Raw genomic sequence first — 21,184 nt, 5'->3', positions numbered from 1 at the left:
TACTATTTTTTTTGGCCATTTCACTTAAACTATTTTTTACTCGTCCATTTGAACCGTTATTTAAAAATATTTGGACAAATGATCCATTTTCCGTTTCTTTTATGCCCGTATTGGTGGTCCATGAGCTGTAAATTCTTGACGCCTACTATGCAGGGGGTGACTCTAAGTCTGATACCGCCATGGCCAATGGTTAGGCTCCAAGTACTGCATATGACCAGTGGTTAGCCTCTAAGTGATCGATCAATATCTAGCAATTGCCGAGAGAAATAGAAAAGTGTTGTATGGAAATGGTTGATGACCACCGGAAGCTTCTCTAAGATAAACATATCATAGTTTAACACAAACTTTGACTTAGTCAAAGCAATATGTTAAGGGCATGTAAAGCCACATCTTTTAATACGTGTCATACGTATGTTCTAAACACGGGCCTATATAAAGACATGATACCATTGTACTGATGGGTTAGAAATGAAGAAAACTTGAGAAGTAATAAAGTTCTTTCAGTATCATTTCCCTTTCTTAATTTAGTAGTATGTACGAATACAAAGTACTACAAACGTAACATTTCAGGCTAAGTTACTTAACTAATTAAGTAGCTTCATATCACCACATGAAACTCAGTTAGTAAATTAGTTGTGTCATCGTATCATTACATAACACGTTATGACCATGAATTGCTCGACAGCTACGGTGTGTTCGTTTGATTAATTAGAGGAGATGTAGCGGGAACAACATTTATAATCGGCGGAGATTATTATTTTTCCTTCCCTGATTCTTTTGTTTTATGTCCATTGAATATAATTTTAAATCTGTACTTACCTATGTTATTTTTGTTGTGGTCAGGATACCGTAACGGATTAAAGTTTCGATTTGTACAGTTAAATTGAACTTTATCCTAATTAAGACGCATATATATATCAACGTGATATATATTTTAATTTGTAATTGTTGGTAAGTATGGGATGGTGAGTATCGCAACTCCGTGAACTTTGTCAATTTTCTTTATCATTTTATTATGGTACTAACGGTTTTAATATCGGTAAAGCGAAAAATTGTCGTATCCCTGAATGATAGTGTAAATTTGATTTTCTCAGCTTTGATAATCTCCAGAAATTTTGAAATAGTTCCACCAGAAGATGGAACATCGTGTGCATAATATGGGAACCAAATGTGTACTCCGCTAGTCCGTTGGTCCCAGAAGTGACCCGTTATAAAAGTACTAGACGTTCCTATCGGTGGTCCCTGAAGTGGCCAACTAGGCAACTTTGCCATAACCAACTTATCCATTTGCGCACTTGTAAACTAATATTTTATTGACCTTGAAGGTGACGAAGTTGGAGATTTGTTAATATTGTATTAGTACCATATGTGTTTTGATGTTTATCCTTTGTTTTAAGTTTTGTTTATTTTCTTTGCTTATTTTCGTAAGTAATGGATTCCAGAAGTAATTCATGAGATGTTGTCGACTCCAGAAGTAGTCCAACATATATTTTGTGCCTTCCTGTAAGAATCCAAAATTTATGAGTTCCAGCAGTAATCCATAAAATAGATTCCAGATTGGGTTCCAGGAGTTAGCCATGAATTTTTGGGTTCCCGAAGTAGCCCATGGTTACGTAATGATTTTGTTAATGACTTATTAATGTCTATCTCTCGTCTATATGTGACAACAGATACGGATTCCTGAAGTAATCTATCCATTTTAAATAGACGATAGAGATATCTGTCTTAAAAATCGGAATAATAAACACGATTTTTCGAACCACTAATAATTTTATAACCTTGAAGAGGTTTGATTTTTTCAAATGTAAAATCATTCCAGTTACGAATAATATGATAGACGGCTCCGCACGTGTATCATTTTAGTGGTATAACAGTCATCTTTATTAACGCCTTATAATATTCCGGATTCCTGAAGAATCTGTTGAGTTTTTGAGAATATTTGGTGTTACCACCTTGAAATTATAAACGAGCATTTTTATGGAGTATTTTATTACTTCATTTGTTCTTGTGGCAGAAGCACATTTAGAAGAGCTTGAGACTCTCTCTTTTATGGGGTGTGCCATATGAAAATTCTATCAGTAGAATCTTAAAGTGTCATTAGCCAGAAGTTTGATGACCTCGATTTTTCATGCTCATGCATGATCGTTATGGATACCAAAGTTCTACCAAGATGAGTAGACAATTTAAAATGCTCATGGACATCCTTTACAGAACCTGAAGCTTCCGTCAAACAAGGTTGTAAATGGTGTTGTTCTTCCTATGAGACATTTGTCTCTTTAACTGGTATTAACAATAGCCTTACGGTAACCAGCTGAATCACCAACATTCTAGCAAAGAGGATTTATGGTGGCATTTTGTAGGGCTTATTTGCCTGCACTCTGGACAATTTTTTAATACTTCACTGTATTAATAAACGCACCTTCTAGATGGTCTCTTATTATATTAACACGTAATGTTATATTTTGCCAAACTGTTTGTGTAAATCTTGTGGTTGCGAGACTCTCCAGTTAATTCCATTTATTTCGGTGGTAAATTGATAGGCTTTTGATGCTTTGCCTTCAGTTGGTATTGTATCGAGCATATAGTTAGCACGTGTGTACACTCGACATGGTCTAGTTGAGTTCTTTGCTTAAGCATCTATAGTTTATTGCTTGACCAACTATTTACCATCAATTATGTCTTGCAAAGAAACCTTACAATTTACGTGTTTGGTCCATAGCGTCACCTAGCTGTATATGTTGGTTTCAATTCATAAGACATTTACAACCATGTGTTGGTAATGTCTTATTGAAGATGAGACTGTATTCCCGCCGTTAGGGGGAGGAAGTAAGACGTCGAAAAGGAACGGCGTGAAATGTCTCATCTCTTGTGGAGCCTGCAGATGTTTTTGGGTACTTTTTGTAGTTAAATTAAAACCCAAAAAACTATCAGGAGCAGAATTTCCTTTGAAAATCAGGCAATTATGGAATCAGAATTTTCCAGAAATGAGATAGTAATATTTCCGCCATGATCAGGAAGACTAAGATGCCACCAGAAGTTGGCATGATAACCCGCCACCAGAAGTTGGCGTGACCAAGTTGATAACCTTAGAGGTTCTCCCACTTTAGTCAGGGGGAGAAAAGTCACCACAAGAGGATGATGCGAATTATGTTAATAACCTAAAAGAGGTTCTCCCCCTTAACCAGGGGGAGAAAGACTGCCGTCTGAAGATGACACGTATTATGTCGACAAATTTAAGGGCTTTTCCCTTGAAGTCATAGAGATGACAGACACCACCTAAAGGTTGCAGTAAGCAATGTCGACAATTCAACAGGTTATCTGATTAAGTATTTATCCTGATCAAACAAAGTTTGGCTGTCGTTAGATATTGGCGTGAAACTATCTCAGTTTATTGTCTCACACCAAGATATTTGATGAAATTGAGGTGTTGGAGATTACTCATGATTAAAACACATAGCTGCAGTAGTTTTTGGGAAGTATTGTTTGTCACTTGCTTGAAGATGTAGACACAAGAAGTTGTCACAACAGGGAAAATTATGCATCTCGTAGTGACCAAGTCGTGTGTGTTAGGACACGCTTGAGACATGAATAATTGCCTCATATATGCCACTTAAAAGAGAACCCAATCACCTTTATAATATGTAGTGCTCTAGAAGAGACTGCATATAGTGCTCGTGGAGACTATCGGAATATGATCCACATTCTCTAAGTTTATGCCTCCTTATTAAAGATAAGGAGATGTTAATGCCTCTGAAGTGACGCTGGTACCAGTATGTGAAACTTCTATTGATTGTGCATGCATTAGAGAAATGTGTGGGATCTATATGATTGTCGATTATTGCTTATAATAGTGATTGTGTACCCCTCTGCAGAGGAACATCGATATTGTGACTGGTAGGCATAAAATTTGATCTCCTCAAACTAAGTTAGAGGATGAAATCTCTTGAAAAAACGCAAAAGTTCGGATCCGACTCACACCGTAAAATTGTGAGGCCTGAAAATTACAGGTTGGTGTTTGAAAAGAAGCACAGAGAGAATAAAATAATCGTGATTTGAGGGTTTTTCCTGCTGAACCCCAAGGATTGGTTCTATGAAACGAACATTATTCTCCTAATATAGATGCATTTTAGCGTGGTAGTCCCTGAAGGACTCATATTGCACCTTGTTATGACTAGTGATTGTGATGAATCCCTAAAGAATTCGAGTTTCTGACTCAAGCAGCCACCTGACTTTTTGAACTATGTCAGGCTTGAAATTAGGTCATAATCATCACTTCGGAAAGGAGAAATTTGTGAACAATCCTTGTATGTGTTTTTATGTTCTTGGTATAAGGTTAAAATCCAAATGGATTGATGATATCATTTTTGGCTTCTTAAAGAGCCCTTAGTGATGCTAAATCCACGCTTGAACTAGACTATGAGATCTCGTTGAAATCGAAATATTTCTCGGCCAGAAGTCTGAGAATATGCTAGCACAGACTAGAGTATCTAATTTTTGATACTGGTAATACTTATTGTGCTACTATAATTAGCACCATTAATATGTAATTCTCAAAGGTGGAAAGTGATCGATCTATCTGATACGTACGTAGAAATAATACTTTATGGTCCAGAAGTACCATGTACAAGTATAATGTATGCATTCTCATCCTATTGCTCTAAATTTTGTTTTGCAGGTTACACTTTTAGAGGTTGAAATTGATTCTACGATATTTATGAGTTTACAAAAGGCCTTTCATTGTTGTGCTTGAAGTTAAAGCGGAAAATTGAATTTGGTGTGCAATTTGAGGATTTAAACGCGAGGTGTACATTGTTAATGGTACACCCTGCGCAAGACCTGCAGTCAACCCTCCATAAACTGCAAATGGTAAAGCAGTTTTCTGAAGGCTATATAATATTTGCACCGCCAACCCCTTTAAGAAGTCATGCTTCAGGGAGAGTAAATTCGTAGAATCATTGGATGGACTTAAACGCGCTGTCCTATTTTTCCTTCATTAAGGTTTTGTCTCGATGGGTTTTCCTATCAAGGTTTTAACGAGGCAGCATATGCGTGTCCAGCACCATTATCGGGCGACGTTCGTTGTACTCTTTTTCTCTGGTCTGGTTTTGTCCCACAGGGTTTCACAGACGAGGTTTTTGACGAGGCAACATGCTCTTAGACGTCGAAATTATTCTGAATTTGATTGCTCAGGTTTTGTCCCAAGAGGCTTTCCTGGAACATGCGTTCAGGTTTTGTCCCTAGTGGTTTTCCTGACGCAGGCGTGTAGGTTTTGTCCCAAGTGGTTTTTCTAACGCAATCTAACGGAGGAAGTATTTCCCAGCGCTCAGGTTTTTGTACCAAGTGTTTTTCCTAGCACAGGAGTCCAGGTTTTCCCAAGTGGTTTTCCTGGCCCAGCTTTGTCAAAGAAAATATTTTCGTGGCGACGATCACCCTTATTATAAGCTCAAGTTTTGTCCTAAATAGTTTTCCTGACGTAGTTTCGACAAAGGAAGAAAGTAATAGCAGCGACTAGCCCTATTTGGAATTTCAAGTGCTCAGATTCTTGCCCTAAGCGGTTTTCCTGACACAACTTTGACTAAGAGAGCAGTTCATGGTGGTCCTCACCATTTAAAGCTTCCAGTGTTGTACTATTTTCTTTCGGCCAGTTTTTATCCCAGTCGGAATTTATGGAAAGGTTTTGACGAGGCAACAAATTCCTTATGCTCGGATTTTTCCCATCGGATTTTACCGGCAAAAGTCTTAACAAGACGACATTTCGAAACGGTGGTCATTCAAGGAGAGTGTTGTATGGAAATGGTTGATGACCACTGGAAGCTTTTCTAAGATAAACATATCATAGTTTAACACAAACTTTGACTTAGTCAAAGCAATATGTCAAGTGCATGTAAAGCCACATCTTTTAATACGTGGCATACGTATGTTCTAAACATGAGCCTATATAAAAACATGATACCACTGTACTGAGGGTTAGAAATGAAGAAAACTTGAGGAGTAATAAAGTTATTTCAATATCATTTCCCTTTCTTAATTTAGTAGTATGTACGAATACAGAGTACTACATACGTAACATTTCAAGCTAAGTTAATTAATTAATTAAGTAGCTTCATATCACCACACGAAACTCAGTTAGTAAATTAGTTGTGTATCATCGTATCATTACATAACAAAAAGTGAGTTTTTCCTTTTTTTAATGGGAAAAAAATTTCATTCGACCATTCCTGATTGATACAGAGTTTTCCTCTAATGAGGGACTCTAACCAAACCGGGATATTATATTTCTCGAAAATAGACTGGATAATAGTATTAGCATCTTTTGCTAGTTTATGCACTACACTGTTTGTTTCCTTTGGAATATGAGAAATAGATCACTTATTAAAAAAATTTAAAAGTTCCAGACAACCTCTTATTATTGAATTTGTTATCCACTTTAAATAGCCTTGAGAACCATTCAACGCACTGACTACATTAAGGCAATCTCCCTCCAGATGTGAGTGTACAACCCTTTTACGCTTTGTCAGCTTTATTGCTTCATATGTAGCTAATGCCTCAGCTTTCTCCCCATCTTTCCGATTGTGAAAATAAAGAAATCCAAAATTTCATTGATTTTTGAAAATTTTGAGTTTGGGGTTACTAGAACAATCGGTAGATAATGAACATCACGAAAATTCGAGAATTTACTACCGATTATGTTTGTGTAGAGAATTAGAAAATTTAAGGATTTTGGTACAATCCAATTTTGGGGCTACATTGTAATCGGAAGCTAATTAAATATCATTTTGTACCGATTGTAGCTTACAATCGGTAGACATGGTATTCCATTATCTACCAATTCTGGGTAGTTCTCAATCATGTGAAAATGGAGTTTCCTCTATATAACAAATTTCTCCCGATTGTAAACTTAACTACCGATTATGGAGGGCATATTTGTCATTTCGAAAATTTTGAGATAAGGGGTGACTTCGTTTTACATTTAGGCGACCCTATTTTGTTTTATTGGTCGCCCCTAATTCTTTCAGGGTTGCCCCTAAAAATGCTTTGATATTTTCAGTGTTTAGATAAAAAAATCTTGAACTTTTCTTTTTTTTTTTGCAATATGAAATCTATTTAAATCATACGACAACGTTTCATAAGATAGATTGGTAGATATGATGAGTAAATAAGATAGGCCCGTCTTCACATACCTATGTGTTTAGGAATTTCTCACAAATGTCTTTGTTTGTTCTTCAGTCTTCAATCTTTGAGGGTATTTGGTGATATTTAATACTCAACTACCATGCTCTAATCCTAGTATGAGACTTGCTAGAAATCAAGATATAGTTGCATCTAACATCGATAACAAGATTGAGATGGTAAAACTTGCGATTTCGATGAGTGATGCTCTAACAAGTTGCTTAAGATTATTTATCACATTTTTTATCCTTCACGAACAAGAGTGAGATTTTGAAGACTTTGCTCGGGGATCGTAAATCACATGCGAGCTATCTTATTTTCTATATACTTAACCTGTATCTAAGTGATTATCATAAACCATAGATTAGATAGATCAAGATATATCTAGATTTTTCTAGGTGATCTTGTGAGGGAGAATCAATTAGGTAATGGAACGTGTAAACCCTAATTGTTGAGGAGCATCCTTTACATATAATTAACGTTTCGCTAGAATATTTTCAAGAGCATCTTCTAAGGAGAATTAGTATCCAACTAAAACAGTAACAAGAACAATTCCTAAAGAGAATCGGTCTTCTGCTTGGAGTTTTTATAGGTGCACAAATACAAGTAAAGCAGGTATTACATATAGTCTGAAATCTGGTGGTAGGTAATTGGTGTGACAACTTATATCAGTGTGTGTTCAATCTGGACTAGGTCTCGAGATTATTATACAAATGTATAAGTTCCCTGTTAACATTTTTTTTGTGTCCATGTTATTTCTTTTCGGCATTATAGTGGTTCATCTTAATGATTGAAATATCACATGTTGGACGTCATTAAACCTAGATAATATTAACTCAACTTTAAAGAACCTACAAGAATCTTTCTTGTTGAATTTGTGTTTTAAAAAATAAATTACAAGACTTGTTCTTGTTGGAATTCGGTTCGTGTAAAATTCAACATACTAGGTTTACCTTGTGAAAACAATCTTGTATACAGTTTCACAACCAAACGTATAAGTTGTACAAGGATCATCCATATAGTTTCCAAATTAAAAAATCTGGTGGTGTACTAGTTACCCTCTCCCTTTCACTTGTTACCCTTTAGTGATGTATGCGTTGCCACATCGCACATTATTGCCAACCGCCAGACCAATATCGCAATGAAAATCCTTTCATGTGACGTATTTGATGTCTCATATAAAATAATGCAGTAGTGGACTACTAGTATTGTGGTTAAGTCATGTGATGACTTGTTGATACCAAATACTCAACTCTGTATTTAGTTAAGTAGACTTGATCAATGTCAAGTCTAGTAAAGATAACAAATCTGGTAATGACTTGAATTCTAGTAAGTTTATAAGTATACTATATTTTCATGACTAGAGAGTAGAGCTCCAATTATGATGCCACTAACATCTAAACAAGATGATACTCGTTAATAAGACAGTTGGCCAAATAATGGTATCTCGGGTGATCTCAGTTGAAAGTCTCACTTGTAAAATATTCGTGGCTCAGGGCATCGAGGGAATAGCTCAAACAAAATGTACACTTGAGCAGGATGAATATTTTGGTGTTGTGATGAGGTAGTGCTATAAAAATCACTTAATTGGAGTATAAGACGCAAACAATAGGATAACACCATGGATTAGTTTGGCGTTGGAATATCCAGCATGATTAAGCAAGTCTAGCGCCACAAAATCCTGGCGCTGGGATTCCAGAGCATATTAGTAGGTAATTATGCTAACAACTAAGGAAATCTGGTGATGAGAATCCCCCTAGCGTCACTAGGACTTCGGACTGGCACTAGACAAGTGATATTTAATGACTTGGCCATACTTGATAGCTTGGCGCTGGCTTATGTGAGAGCAGTTCAGACCGAACCGTGTTCAATTGTTAGGTTAGGTGTAAACTAGACTTTGCCAAAAGGTAGGCCTAATCCAATGGACATGAGCTTTCCGAAGGTGAACATGCAATCCTCTTTCGTGCTCAGAAACTCGAGAATATACGCTTGTCTTTGAACTATATAAACCTCACATGATTCTACTGAGAGTAGCCATGACTCAGCTCGATAAATATGTACTTAGCGGTTAAACTTCAAATGTTGGAGTTTTATGTGGATATTGTGAATACAATAGAAAATTGATATTTTTCAAATAAGAATTTGAGCTTTGATACGTATGTAGAACGAGTTTAAGGAATTCAACCGTGAAATTTCTGCAACTTAAGACAAGTTCAGTATTGTCGCATAATAGTAACATAATTATTCAGTAATATATAGCACGACAACTTATTTCGAATATATATCTTATATAATCAGAGAAATTGGGAGAGTTCACATCAAGCACCATCAAATCTTCCAAAATTCAAGTAATTGAAAAGAATTATATATATAAAATCGGTACTAAGTCATACAATACTGATACTATATACACAACATACTAAAAGTTCAGATGGGTGAAGCAGATTTTACAATTTTTGTTTTTTCTCATGGTTCCTTTTTCTTGAGACACAGAGCAATGGTCGCTAGAAAGTACACTTAGGTATAAGCCTATGATTTATGCTATTACAAGGGTTCGATCCCAAACCTCCATATTAGAGTAAGCTTGAGAACCGTCAGACTACTTGATAGCTCTCCGCATTTATCAAAAATACACCATCAACACAAAGATTATGAACACTAATCTATTAAAAACAAGTTAGACAAAAGCAAAAAAAAAAGGTAGAGACATGATAAACTTCATTTGATGTTCATATGGGCTTGCCGCCGATCATACCTATTTGACAATTTGACGTGCCTTATATCATGTCATTTCCATGACAATTGGTCAAAACAAAATTTAAATCTTTGGAACAATGCAGTGGTGGAGCTGAAAATTTAACTTGGGAGTGTTTCTTGGGGTGATTTAAGCGTATTACTTGGACTTATTTTTATCAGCTCAACTAAAATAAATAGTAAAAAAAAGAGTTTTGGGGATTTTAGGGATGACTTAAACCAGTCCTAGTCTGGATGTAGTTCCACCCGTTGAGCGATGTCATTCACAATTTTACTAGCCATTCTTCCCATGTTTAAAGTTAACGTGAAAAAAAAAGAAAAATGTTTAAATGGATTTAATTATGTTTACCATGTGTTACGTGGTACTTCTTGATTTTGCTGGCTTGGGTTCTGCCCCTAAATATGGACCCACCACACCAAACTTATCTTCCAGTGCAGGTCTAACCCATGACCCCAACTACATCCGCCAACACACAACTTAATACCGCTAAAATGTTGTTAATTCATCCCTCGTGTGTGATCAGTAGCAAAAGTGCCTTTAAATAATTTTCTCCCTCTTTTTCTGTTATGAAAACAACCTACGTGGCTAAAAATGTTAGCGGCAACAACACAGCTCCCGTCGGCATTTAGTGTTTTTTACGACACCTGACAAAACGGAAACGCATTAAACCATCCCCTTTATTTACACAATCCTAGTCAGCAGTCGCGTGCCGAGCTTCCCAACAAAAGGACATTTCGGTAAACTTACACAGCAACCCCTCAACTTCCCATTTCCGCCTATAAATAGGTCTATTGATTTCCTCACAACTCACAAGAAACCGCTCGTCTTTTTTTTGTAAGAGAAGAGAAGAGAAGAGAAGAGAAGAGCAGAGCAGAGCGAAGCAAAAAATTGAGGGAGGAAGGAGGAGAGGAGGAGGAAGAAGAAGAAGAGTAATAGAGATTCCCAAATCTCTATCAGAAACCCTAATTTTTGATTAAAAAAATTTGTGGATTTCTCGTGTCAAAATTTGTTGTTTTTAAATGAGTCGATTAGGGTTTATTAAATGTAAAGCGTACCACGGAGATGTATATTTGGGTGAATTGGAAAATTTACCCGCCAAAAATCAAAGGCATTTTCAATTTCCGAATGATGAGATACGAATCAATCACTTGTCTATGTCTAGTGAAAGATGTATTCCGCTATCGATTCTCCAAACTATTTCTCCATTCTCCATTCGTTGCAAACTCGAAACAGCAACACAACCAACACCACTGCCAAATCCGATCAACAATGAGCAACCTCCATTAACTCGTCTGCATTACTCTTGTTTCCATGAACTCAAGGTAATGTTCCATTTTTTAATATCTTTTTCATAATTCCAAGAATCTTTGAGAAATGATTGTTAAATTGTTTTAGTTTGAGTAATTCTGTGGGATTTTGAATGTTGCAGACTGCGGTTGTGGTGATTGGAGATGAAGAGATACACTTGGTAGCAATGCCAAGTAAACAGGAGAAGTTTCCGTGTTTTTGGTGTTTTTCAGTACCATTAGGTTTATATGGATATTGTGTAGGAATGTTGAATTTAAGATGTTTAGCAATTGTATTTGATCTGGATGAGACACTTATCGTTGCTAATACAATGAAATCATTCGAGGATAAGATCGAAGCTATTCAACGTAGGATATCTTGTGAAACTGATTTGTTTAGAGTTCAAGGAATGACGGCTGAAATCAAAAGGTATATAGATGATAAGTTACTATTGAAACAATATTTAGAAGGAGATACAGTTTTTGATAATGGTAAACTACTTAAAGCTCAAACTGAGGAAGTTCCCCCGTTATCGAATAGTCATGACAGAGTTGTTCGCCCTGTTATAAGATTGCCAGATAGAAATACTGTTCTTACTCGAATTAATCCAGAGGTTAAAAGAGCTAAAACCCTCTCTCAATTGTTTATTATTGCCATTGTTATGATTTTAAACTTTGTTTGTTTTGTGTAACTTCGGCTTGTATCTAATTTTCCGTTGCAGTTGAGTAAGTCAGTAACAGGCTTATGTATGCAAAAGTTTGATTGCTAGTTGGTTTTCCATATAGAGGCCAATGAGGCCAACCATGAAAACTTGACCTGTATGCTTGTATTAGCTCGTTTTCAAAGTCAACCTCATAGGTGACCTTTAAAAATGCTTCTAAGCTGCTGATGAAGTGTGTAAAAGGAAACATTTTGTAATGCTCACGGAATTAGATATTGTTTCCCACGTTTTTGTTCCAAATGATGTTACTCCTGTTTCCTGAGGGTATAAGTAGTGTCCTGTTATTAAGTCTAAATTCGATATAACTTCTTCGTGAAACCTGGATTTCTCAGATTGTAAGATCCAACTGATAATTCTTTGATAGATGGCAACAATGCTTGAATGTTGATGGAATAGTCCTTTACCAGAAGAAATTTAGGATCACCACTTTCTCGAGAGAGGTTACTTAGAAGTCATCATTTCGTATTCGCAACTTTGTTTGTAGTCGTGAAATACTATGTTATCGTGGTGTTATTGCTCTGTAAATTAGTTTAGCATATGATCGGTCTGTTACCTGAAATATCATAGTTGGATTACTAAGTTGCAACAGGCAATCCATTCAGTTGCCCGCTCTAAATTACTACAGATTTGTTTCATTTCGTGAGTCTTGGAGCATGTGTGTGCTTCCTATAATTTTATTCATCTTATCTTTTTTTCTGCAGGTTCGTGATACAAGTGTGCTTGTGAGATTGCGGCCTGCTTGGGAGGATTTAAGAAGTTATTTGACAGCAAAAGGGCGTAAACGTTTTGAGGTGTATGTTTGTACAATGGCTGAAAAAGATTATGCTCTAGAAATGTGGAGGCTTCTTGATCCAGAGTCACACCTGATAAACCATAAGCAAATTCTCGACCGCGTTGTGTGTGTAAAATCAGGTATGCAGATGATTTTAAATGAGAACAATGTGCTTGAACATCTATTAGAAGATTCAAACTTAAGATGTTAGTATTAAGTTTTCTATTTATATAACCAAAATCCCGAAGTTCACTGCGAGTTCAAGTGCAGACCTTGTGAATAGCAGTTAATTTATAATCAATCAAAAAGAGCAGATAGAACCTCATTGGATATTCATAATGCATCTTATATAGATAAGCCGTCTTTGTCTTTTTGTTTTTTGAAAATTGGTACCAACTTCCCTTGCTTTAACTGGGGTCGAGTGGTCATTCTGTCCGTGTTCCCCTTCTCTTCTCCAATGCATATTTCTCTGTTAATAGAAATGACAAATGGGATTTGGGAATGCGTTTCTTATTCCACTGTTGGCTGCTTTTGTATTATGCAATTTTTCTTGTGTCCCCTCACCAAGTTCTTGTACTGATTTCCTTTTTTTTTCCTTTCTTAATAAATCCGTAGACTCCAAGAAGTCATTGCTAAATGTCTTTAGAAACCGAATCTGTCATCCAAAGATGGCAATGGTGATTGACGACCGGCTGAAGGTGTGGGAAGACAAGGATCAGCCTCGGGTTCATGTTGTACCTGCATTTACTCCATATTATGCTCCTCAGGCAGAGGTACTAAGTTATGGTTTTTCTTAAGCTTGTTCATTGAGTGGAATTCTGTATCTTATTTAAATCTGAAGGGCTTCTCTTGTTCTTGATAGACAGCAAATGCAGTACCGGTTTTGTGTGTAGCAAGAAATGTTGCCTGCAATGTTAGAGCTGGGTTTTTCAAGTACGTTATAAAGCATTTATTTTATATGGTTCTTTATTGGATTATTGTTATCATCTTCAATTTACCTCTTAGTATCTGATGCATTAAACATGACATATTTGGCAGAGAATTTGACGAAAATCTATTGAGAAAAATCTCTGAAATTTGCTATGAAGATGAAGTTGCAAATTTGCCTTATCCACCTGATGTTAGTGATTTTATGATGTCAGAGGTAAGCAAGTTGGCTGCATTCTATACTGGAACCAACAAAAGATTCGCAAATGTTAACATGTTAGTTCCCTATTTTGTCAGGATGCTGGTTTTATACCGAACGGCAACAGAGATGCCCCCATAACTGAGGGTATGCATGGTGCTGAAGTTGAACAGAGACTAAAGCAACCTGTGAGTTTGCATTGGTTTTTTTCATTAGTTTTGATTTGCACTTATCTGTTACTAAAAGAAAATTTGATGACCTTCGTTTTAGAAATTAGTTGTCTTTGCTTCATTTGGAAAATTATTTGCACTTATTGTCATTATTTGACCCCCAATAATGACAATTAGCTTGTTTATATTTTAGGATGACAAGAAAATGGTGGATTCAGCAGCACCTTTTGTTGGTAATAATCATGATTTGAGGCCTCACATTTCGCAGCAACCAGTAACTGTCTCGCACGATGTTACCTGGCCGACGGCTCCGAGAACCCTTGTGCCACTACAGAGTAAAATGATTAGCTTTTCTTGGCTATTATGTTCTAGTGGTGTTTTTTTTTCATCATGTGCTCACATCATGTTCTCCACATGCATTTTAGAGCCTAGTTTGATTGGAGTTTCTGTGAGACGAGAAGTCAATCCCTCAGAGTTATACCCTGAGTCAGGGAGAAGAATCATCACCATGCCTCACGGACAGGATGTGCGGGAACTTGGGTTGGGTGACTCTTCAAATCTATCAAGACCACTTGTACAAGTAGCGGTACCATCAGTCCAGGGTCGCGGAGGTTGGTTGGTGGAAGAGGACCCCAATGTGGGACCTAGTAACCAAACGTTAAGGCATCTTCAGGATGCTGGTGCATCAAATCTTGACAAACAACGAGGTTATCATCGCAGTGTTGAGAATTCCTTACCCTCTGGCACTCTTCCTCCCCTACCTCAAGTAAAGAATGAACAGGTTTGTCTCGTATTTGTGCCTTGCTGACTACTGGAATTCACCTGTTAGTTTTGGCACTCACTCAAAGCCACAGTTAATTATACAAGTCATACGGAACAAACCAGTTAGTTAAATTCTTTCTAATATGCAGGAGTTTTTGGGACATAAACGGCAGAAACTTAATGATCAACCGTCAAGCCAGTCTTTGCCGTCTGGTATGTAAAAAGTTTCACCAATTGACAATCAAAATGGTCTCTCTATTATTATATTTAACTGGCAAATAGTATACCCGCTCCATTTCGTGTCTCGCATTCATCAATATGCTTGCTACTTGTTATACTCTTTTTCAGAACAAAATGGGATAAATTTGAATCAAGTGTCCATTACCACCAGAGAAAATGAAGCTGGAAAAGTGTTTCCTCCCTCTATGTCTATAGGAGTGCTGCAAGAAATTGGTCGTAGGTGTGGCACTAAGGTATGTCATACGGATACTTTGAACCCCACATATTTCTTAAATGTTTTTGTTTAATGTTGCTTTTTCCTGTTTAGGTTGAGTACAAATTTGATACAAGCACCAGTAAGGATCTGCAGCTTTTCGTTGAGGTAGGTTATCATTTTCCTTGCTTTCGGTCGGATGTTAGAGCATTTCTATTTTGTAAGTTTGTAATTATGGATGAACTGCTTATACTTTCTACTCTTGACTATAGTCTGTATTGTTTCATGAATCTGATTCAGGTTTTGTTCGGTGGTGAGAAGATTGGTGTTGGCAAGGGAAAAATGAGGAAAGATGCTCAGCAACAGGCAGCTGAGAAAGCTCTTCGCAGCTTGGCAGGTATATGCGCTGATTATCCGCTGTGACCTGTTGGTTAAGGATATGGTTGTATTGAGAAGATCTATTCAAGTGCTCTTTATGTCATTATTTACATTCTATAGCTAGTAATTTATAATATGGTAACAATGCAGATAAATATGTTGCACACATTGCACCTGAGTCTGGAGCTGTGCACAAAGATTTGGATAAACTCTCCCTCGGAATGGAAAATGGATTCATATGGGATATTGTGGATCCAGCTAAGGATGAGTTGTCGAAGGAGGTGGCTTTACCAAACTTAGGTACTTTGCGTTCACCTTTTATGGTGTAGCAACAAATTAGAATTAGTTTAAGCTAGATTAGAATAGTGATAATTTCACCTAAAGTGATTGAAGTTTTGATCATCATGTTCTTAAGCTTGTAATTTGGTCAAGGCTGTCATATCCTATTGGTCTGTAATAGTCAGGTGATTAGTTGTCGTAATTTCTTTTTTTTGCTTATATTTTTCTTTTTTTCTGGTCTTCTTTCTCTAAACCTCGTTTCATTCTTTAATACTATTACCAAGGAAATCTGGTCAACGTCTTTGACCAAGCAAAACCTCAATTTTTGGTAGGAAATGGGCCTGGAATGGATGCTATTGGATTAAGCGGCGTTCAAAAATAACAACCAGACAAAAGTCCTGTGTATGGGGTATTATATTATCTCACAGTCACATATAGCATTCAAAAGGGAACTGAATTTAGTTGCGAAGTATGATGTCCGAAAATTACATCTAAATTCAAAGACAAGTTCATCATGCAGTTCCAACTTGAGTAATGCTGCAACATCCAGGTATTGCCACACTTTCATCTCTTTTTGTGTTGTGCAATTGTGATAATTAATGAGACTACTTGACATATTTTTTTTTGATAATTCATTCCAAATCCAAGTCAGCAATAACGTTCCGTTAAAAGAGTACAAGTGTCTTAATCTGAGTGGATAGTGTTGGTTATGACGGAGTTCTTGATTTTTCGTTAAATGAAAATAACCGCCTTTTTTTCCTTTACAATTTCTCTCCTCATTCTTATTCGTGTTAAACTCTAAGTTGAGTTTCTGAACAACTGCGAATTAGCTTCTTCCTCTCCGTAACTTTTTCTTCTTCGAAAAACCTAACAATTTCTCTCCTCATTCTTGTTCGTGTTAAACTCTAAGTTGGGTTTCTGACAACTGCGAATTAACTTCTTCCTCTCCGTAACTTTTTCTTCTTCGAAAAACCTAACACACAGAGAAACAGACAAATTCTGTAAGTTTTCTTTGAATTTTCGACAAGTATTGGATCTTATTTCGTTACTCAGCAGGAGAGGATTCTGATTGGCGATCAATCTTCTTCTTCGCTAAAAGAACCCTAAAATCCACTACATAAATTGATTCGATTTTATGTTTGTTTTGGTGGTATGGTGTTTTGCAGCAGGACTGTTCTTGTTTTTCAAATGTGCAAGTATTCACTAACATCTAGCCTATGTCATGATTTTTTCTTTTGTAATCAGAACCTGGGCAATCCTACAGAGTGCCTATGAGTTAATGTAGTATGTTCAGTTATTTTTGTTTGAGAAGTTTGGGTTCAAAATTAACTTAATTAACTCTGGGTTCTAATTGTTCCATGGCATGATACTGATGGTTTCTTTCTTCTATCAATATCAGGATCTAATGGCCTTTAGGGGTTTTTGTTTTGATGACCGCTTCGGGGGTTGACACATGAGTTACTCGGAAAAAATTATCATGTAAGTTTTCAATTTTTAGGTTTTTACATGTCTTTTTTTTTGCGTCATAGGAATAAATTCTATTAGGTAAATTATTAAAACGAAAAGTAGCCTTCATTGTTATATTAGATTCAGTGGCCAGACGAATAATTCCAGTCTCCAGTTCTCCAGATTATCTCTCTGTTTCATTGTTATAAACACTGCAGTTCTCCATGTCTTTTTTTACATGTCATTTCTGCATTTGATTATATGTTCTATTGTAGGATTCTTTGTTATTATATGTTATACTAGTCCTAGAGCAATATGAGCTTCCAGAACGACCAACGAATCTGGGTCAACCAAATATAATAACAAAGAATCCTGCAATGAACATATAATCAAATGCAAAAATGACATGTAAAAGGACATGGAGAACTGCATCATTTATAACAATGAAACAGAGAGATAATCTGGAGAAACTGAAGACTGGAATTATTCATCTAGCCACTGAATCTAATGTAACAATGAAGGCTATTTTTCGTTTAAATAATTTACCTAATAGAATTTATTCTTATATCGCAAAAAAAAGACATGTAAAAACCTAAAAATTGAAAACTTACATGATAATTTTTTCCGAGTAACTCATGTGTCAATCCCCGAAGCGGTCATCGAAGCAAAAACCCCTAAAGGCCATTAGATCCTGATATTGATAGAATAAAGAAACCATCAGTATCATCCCATGAAACAATTAGAACCCATAGTTAATTAAGTTAATCTTAAACCCAAACTTCTCAAATAAAAATAACTGAACATACTACATTAACTCATAGGCACTCTGTAGGATTGCCCAGGTTCTGATTACAAAAAAAAAGTCATGACATAGGCTAAATGTTAGTGGATACTTGCACATTCGAAAAACAAGAACAGTCTTGCTGAAAAACACCATACCACCAAAACAAACATAAAATCGAATCAATTTATGTAGTGGATTTTAAGGTTCTTTTAGCGAAGAAGAAGATTGATCGCCAATCAGAATCCTCTCCTGCTGAGTAACGAAATAAGATCCAATACTTGTCGAAAATTCAAAGAAAACTTACAGAATTTGTATGTTTCTCTCTGTGTTAGGTTTTCGAAGAAGAAAAAGTTACGGAGAGGAAGAAGCTAATTCGCAGTTGTTCAGAAACCTAACTTAGAGTTTAACACGAACAAGAATGAGGAGAGAAATTGTAAAGGAAAAAAAGGCGGTTATTTTCATTTAACGGAGAATCAAGAACTCCGTCATAACCAACACTATCCACTCAGATTAAGACACTTGTACTCTTTTAACGGAACGTTATTGCTGACTTGGATTTGGAGTGAATTATCAAAAAAAAAAAATGTTAAAGTAGTCTCATTAATTATCACAATTGGACAACACAAAAAGAGATGAAGGTGTGGCAATACCTGGATGTTGCAGCATTACTCAAGTTGGAACTGAATGATGAACTTGCCTTTGAATTTAAATGTAATTTTCGGACATCATACTTCACAACTAAATTTAGTTCCCTCTTGAATGCTACCTGTGACTGTGAGATAACATAATACCCCAAACACAGGACTTTTGTCTGGTTGCCATTTTTGAACGTCTTAACCTCGGGCCGCTTAATCCAATAGCATCCATTCCAGGCCCATTTCCTACTAAAAATTGAGGTTTTGCTTGGTCAAAGACGTGATTTTCCTTGGTAATAGTATTAAAGAGTGAAACGAGGTTGAATGCTCCTATTGCTTCATGGTATTCGTTGGTGGTTTTGGAAAGTATTTCGTGGGGAAAGGGAAACGATGCAGTGGCCAAGTCAGTTGAACTATGGAATGAAGTAACTAAAAGAAAAAGGTTATGCCCAGATTGAAGAGCGCCACTGGACACCTACTTCTATTAGTTTTGAAGTCGTTTGCAGGGAAGCAAATTACCCTTCAGATTTCCTCTCCCGTTTGCAAAACAGAGCAGGGAGGTGCACAGTAAGGAAAGCTGGAGATCCAGATTTCGAGATTTCCTTCCTCGAGTATCTCCTCAAACGAGATCGGGAAGGATATTATATCAAGCACGATGGTAATTACCCATTCATGCAGCGCAAACCGAACAGACTCGCGAAGCTAACAGGTCAAGGCAAGGCAAGGCCAGTGAAGCTAAACCCTGGTTTTTACGGGAAGTTGAAACTAGTGTTGCGATGGTTACTGGTATTTGGAAGCATGATTGTGTACGTGACTTTTAAGAGGAAAAAAAGTTAACAGTTCACATATTATGGGATTTGAAGACTCAACTGTTGATGAGTTGTTAAGATTATCTACTGGATCTAAAGAAAGGTCTGATGAAGAAATGGAATATGGAAGAGGTGGTTTAGGCGGTGGATTAAAATCTTATGGTGGTAGGTGGTGGTGATTCAGATGGATCTTGGGGTGGTGGTGGTGGTAGGAGATATGATGATGAAAGCAGAGGACCACCACCCAGGGTTTCTGATAATTTGGCTATGGGTAAAATACCATTAACTACTTCCAGGACTAGTAGTTTTGGTTGTGGTTTTGGGAGGGATTCCAGTGATAGAACTAGAATGTCGCTTAGTCCACCTAGCGTTATGGAAGGTGGTGCTTTGAGTGAGCCTGTGAAATCGTCAAGGCCTAGTCCATTTGGTGAGGCACGTCCTAGGGAAGAGGTATTAGCTGGAAAAGGTTTGGATTGGAAGATTGTGGATGCAGAGATTGATGCAAAGCAAACTACTAGCATGCCAACAAGTGTTGATTCTAGTCAGCCAACAAGTTCTTCAAGCAGGCCTCAGAGTCACGACCAAAGGTCAATCCTTTTTCATACTACAATTTATTTACTGTTTTGTTATTACGATCTTTGGAGTTAAACATTGTTATTCCTCCGTAGTTTCTGTTATATCTATATAAATTTAATTTGCCTCATTCTTATCTTAGTGACATGTTGCTCACATGTTGGCCAAAAGATTATGGATTTTTAACACTTGTGACAGTATTATCTCAGGGTTCAGGGTTGCCACAAGTGTTATCTCAGGGCTGAATAGATTATATCATCTCAGGGTTTAATTCTTTATACACTTTTTAAAACGTATCTTAAACATGTTTGTGCCATTCAATGAAATGTTTATTTAAATTTAGTGGATGGGTGTTGAATGTTTCAGGGTTGTCGATTTCACGGATCAGAGGCCACTGTCACAGTCTGCCAGGTCCGATGACTCGAGACATATGGAGCCAAGGGGAAGGTATAGGTCGGCAGTAAGCTATATCTTGCTTGAAAGACGATTAAAATTGCTGCTATATAGATGATTACTCTTACCAGTTCTGTGTCATGATGCTAAAATTTCTGTTATGTTATTATTGGCAGGTCCAAGCGAGGGGATAGGTTGTAAAGGAGGTTGGTCGTGTGAATTCTGCTTGAAAGGACGTTGTTTACTCTCAATAGTAGAACGAGAGGCTCCACTGTGGTGGAGTTTGTAGGAGTTTCATTAACTGGGTTACTCCCAATCTGATTCACAGTTTCCCCAAGTTGTCCTTCAGCTTCTATATCTTCAATATTACTCATACTGTTATTGTTTGAACTATTTTTGAAATTGCCAGGGATAACATAACCAGAGGAATGAAAACATTATTCTTAGTGAATAGTTGACCTAGAAAGACAGCATTGAGATTTCTAGCACCCATCATACTTTCAAAAAAGTGAATGGTATCTTGAATAACATCTATAGCATCTTTTTTTTCTTTGCACTTATTTTTATCATGCCTTAACACCAGACAATCTCTACAAAATTTGGGTGGCTGTTTTTCATAATAAAACTTGACCCATTTGGTAACTCCAGCAGCAGTGACAGCCAAAACCCCTCTCCTTATTGCAGTATGAAG

At 36.7% G+C, this 21,184-nt stretch overlaps 2 protein-coding genes across 5 annotated transcripts; both read left to right on the top strand.

The window, feature by feature from the left end:
• Positions 1-10,783: 10,783 nt before the first annotated feature.
• On the top strand, positions 10,784-20,933 carry LOC113320346 (RNA polymerase II C-terminal domain phosphatase-like 2). 4 transcript variants are annotated; one of them, XM_026568259.1, is made up of 18 exons: positions 10,784-11,247; positions 11,355-11,825; positions 12,635-12,845; positions 13,321-13,478; positions 13,568-13,638; positions 13,744-13,849; positions 13,930-14,019; positions 14,195-14,336; positions 14,427-14,782; positions 14,913-14,976; positions 15,112-15,236; positions 15,311-15,364; positions 15,497-15,593; positions 15,725-15,874; positions 16,186-16,403; positions 17,253-20,114; positions 20,467-20,547; positions 20,670-20,933. In XM_026568259.1, the coding sequence occupies exons 1-15, from the start codon at positions 10,945-10,947 to the stop codon at positions 16,233-16,235; spliced, it is 2,448 nt and encodes an 815-aa protein (XP_026424044.1). In that variant the 5' UTR covers positions 10,784-10,944; the 3' UTR covers positions 16,236-16,403; positions 17,253-20,114; positions 20,467-20,547; positions 20,670-20,933. The 4 variants fall into 4 exon arrangements, with proteins under 4 accessions (XP_026424044.1, XP_026424043.1, XP_026424045.1 ...); XM_026568258.1 differs by having other exon boundaries at positions 16,186-20,114; XM_026568260.1 differs by having other exon boundaries at positions 16,186-20,114; positions 20,467-20,553.
• LOC113324949 (eukaryotic translation initiation factor 4B1-like) lies at positions 19,687-20,694 on the top strand. The gene is made up of 3 exons (XM_026573220.1): positions 19,687-20,114; positions 20,467-20,547; positions 20,670-20,694. Exons 1-3 carry the CDS (start codon positions 19,687-19,689, stop codon positions 20,692-20,694), a joined length of 534 nt encoding a protein of 177 aa, XP_026429005.1.
• Positions 20,934-21,184: the final 251 nt, after the last annotated feature.

The sequence above is a fragment of the Papaver somniferum genome, chromosome 11 (genome assembly GCF_003573695.1).
Source record: "Papaver somniferum cultivar HN1 chromosome 11, ASM357369v1, whole genome shotgun sequence".
NCBI classification, from domain to species: Eukaryota; Viridiplantae; Streptophyta; class Magnoliopsida; order Ranunculales; family Papaveraceae; genus Papaver; species Papaver somniferum.
This window is presented reverse-complemented; position numbering and strand designations above follow the sequence as displayed.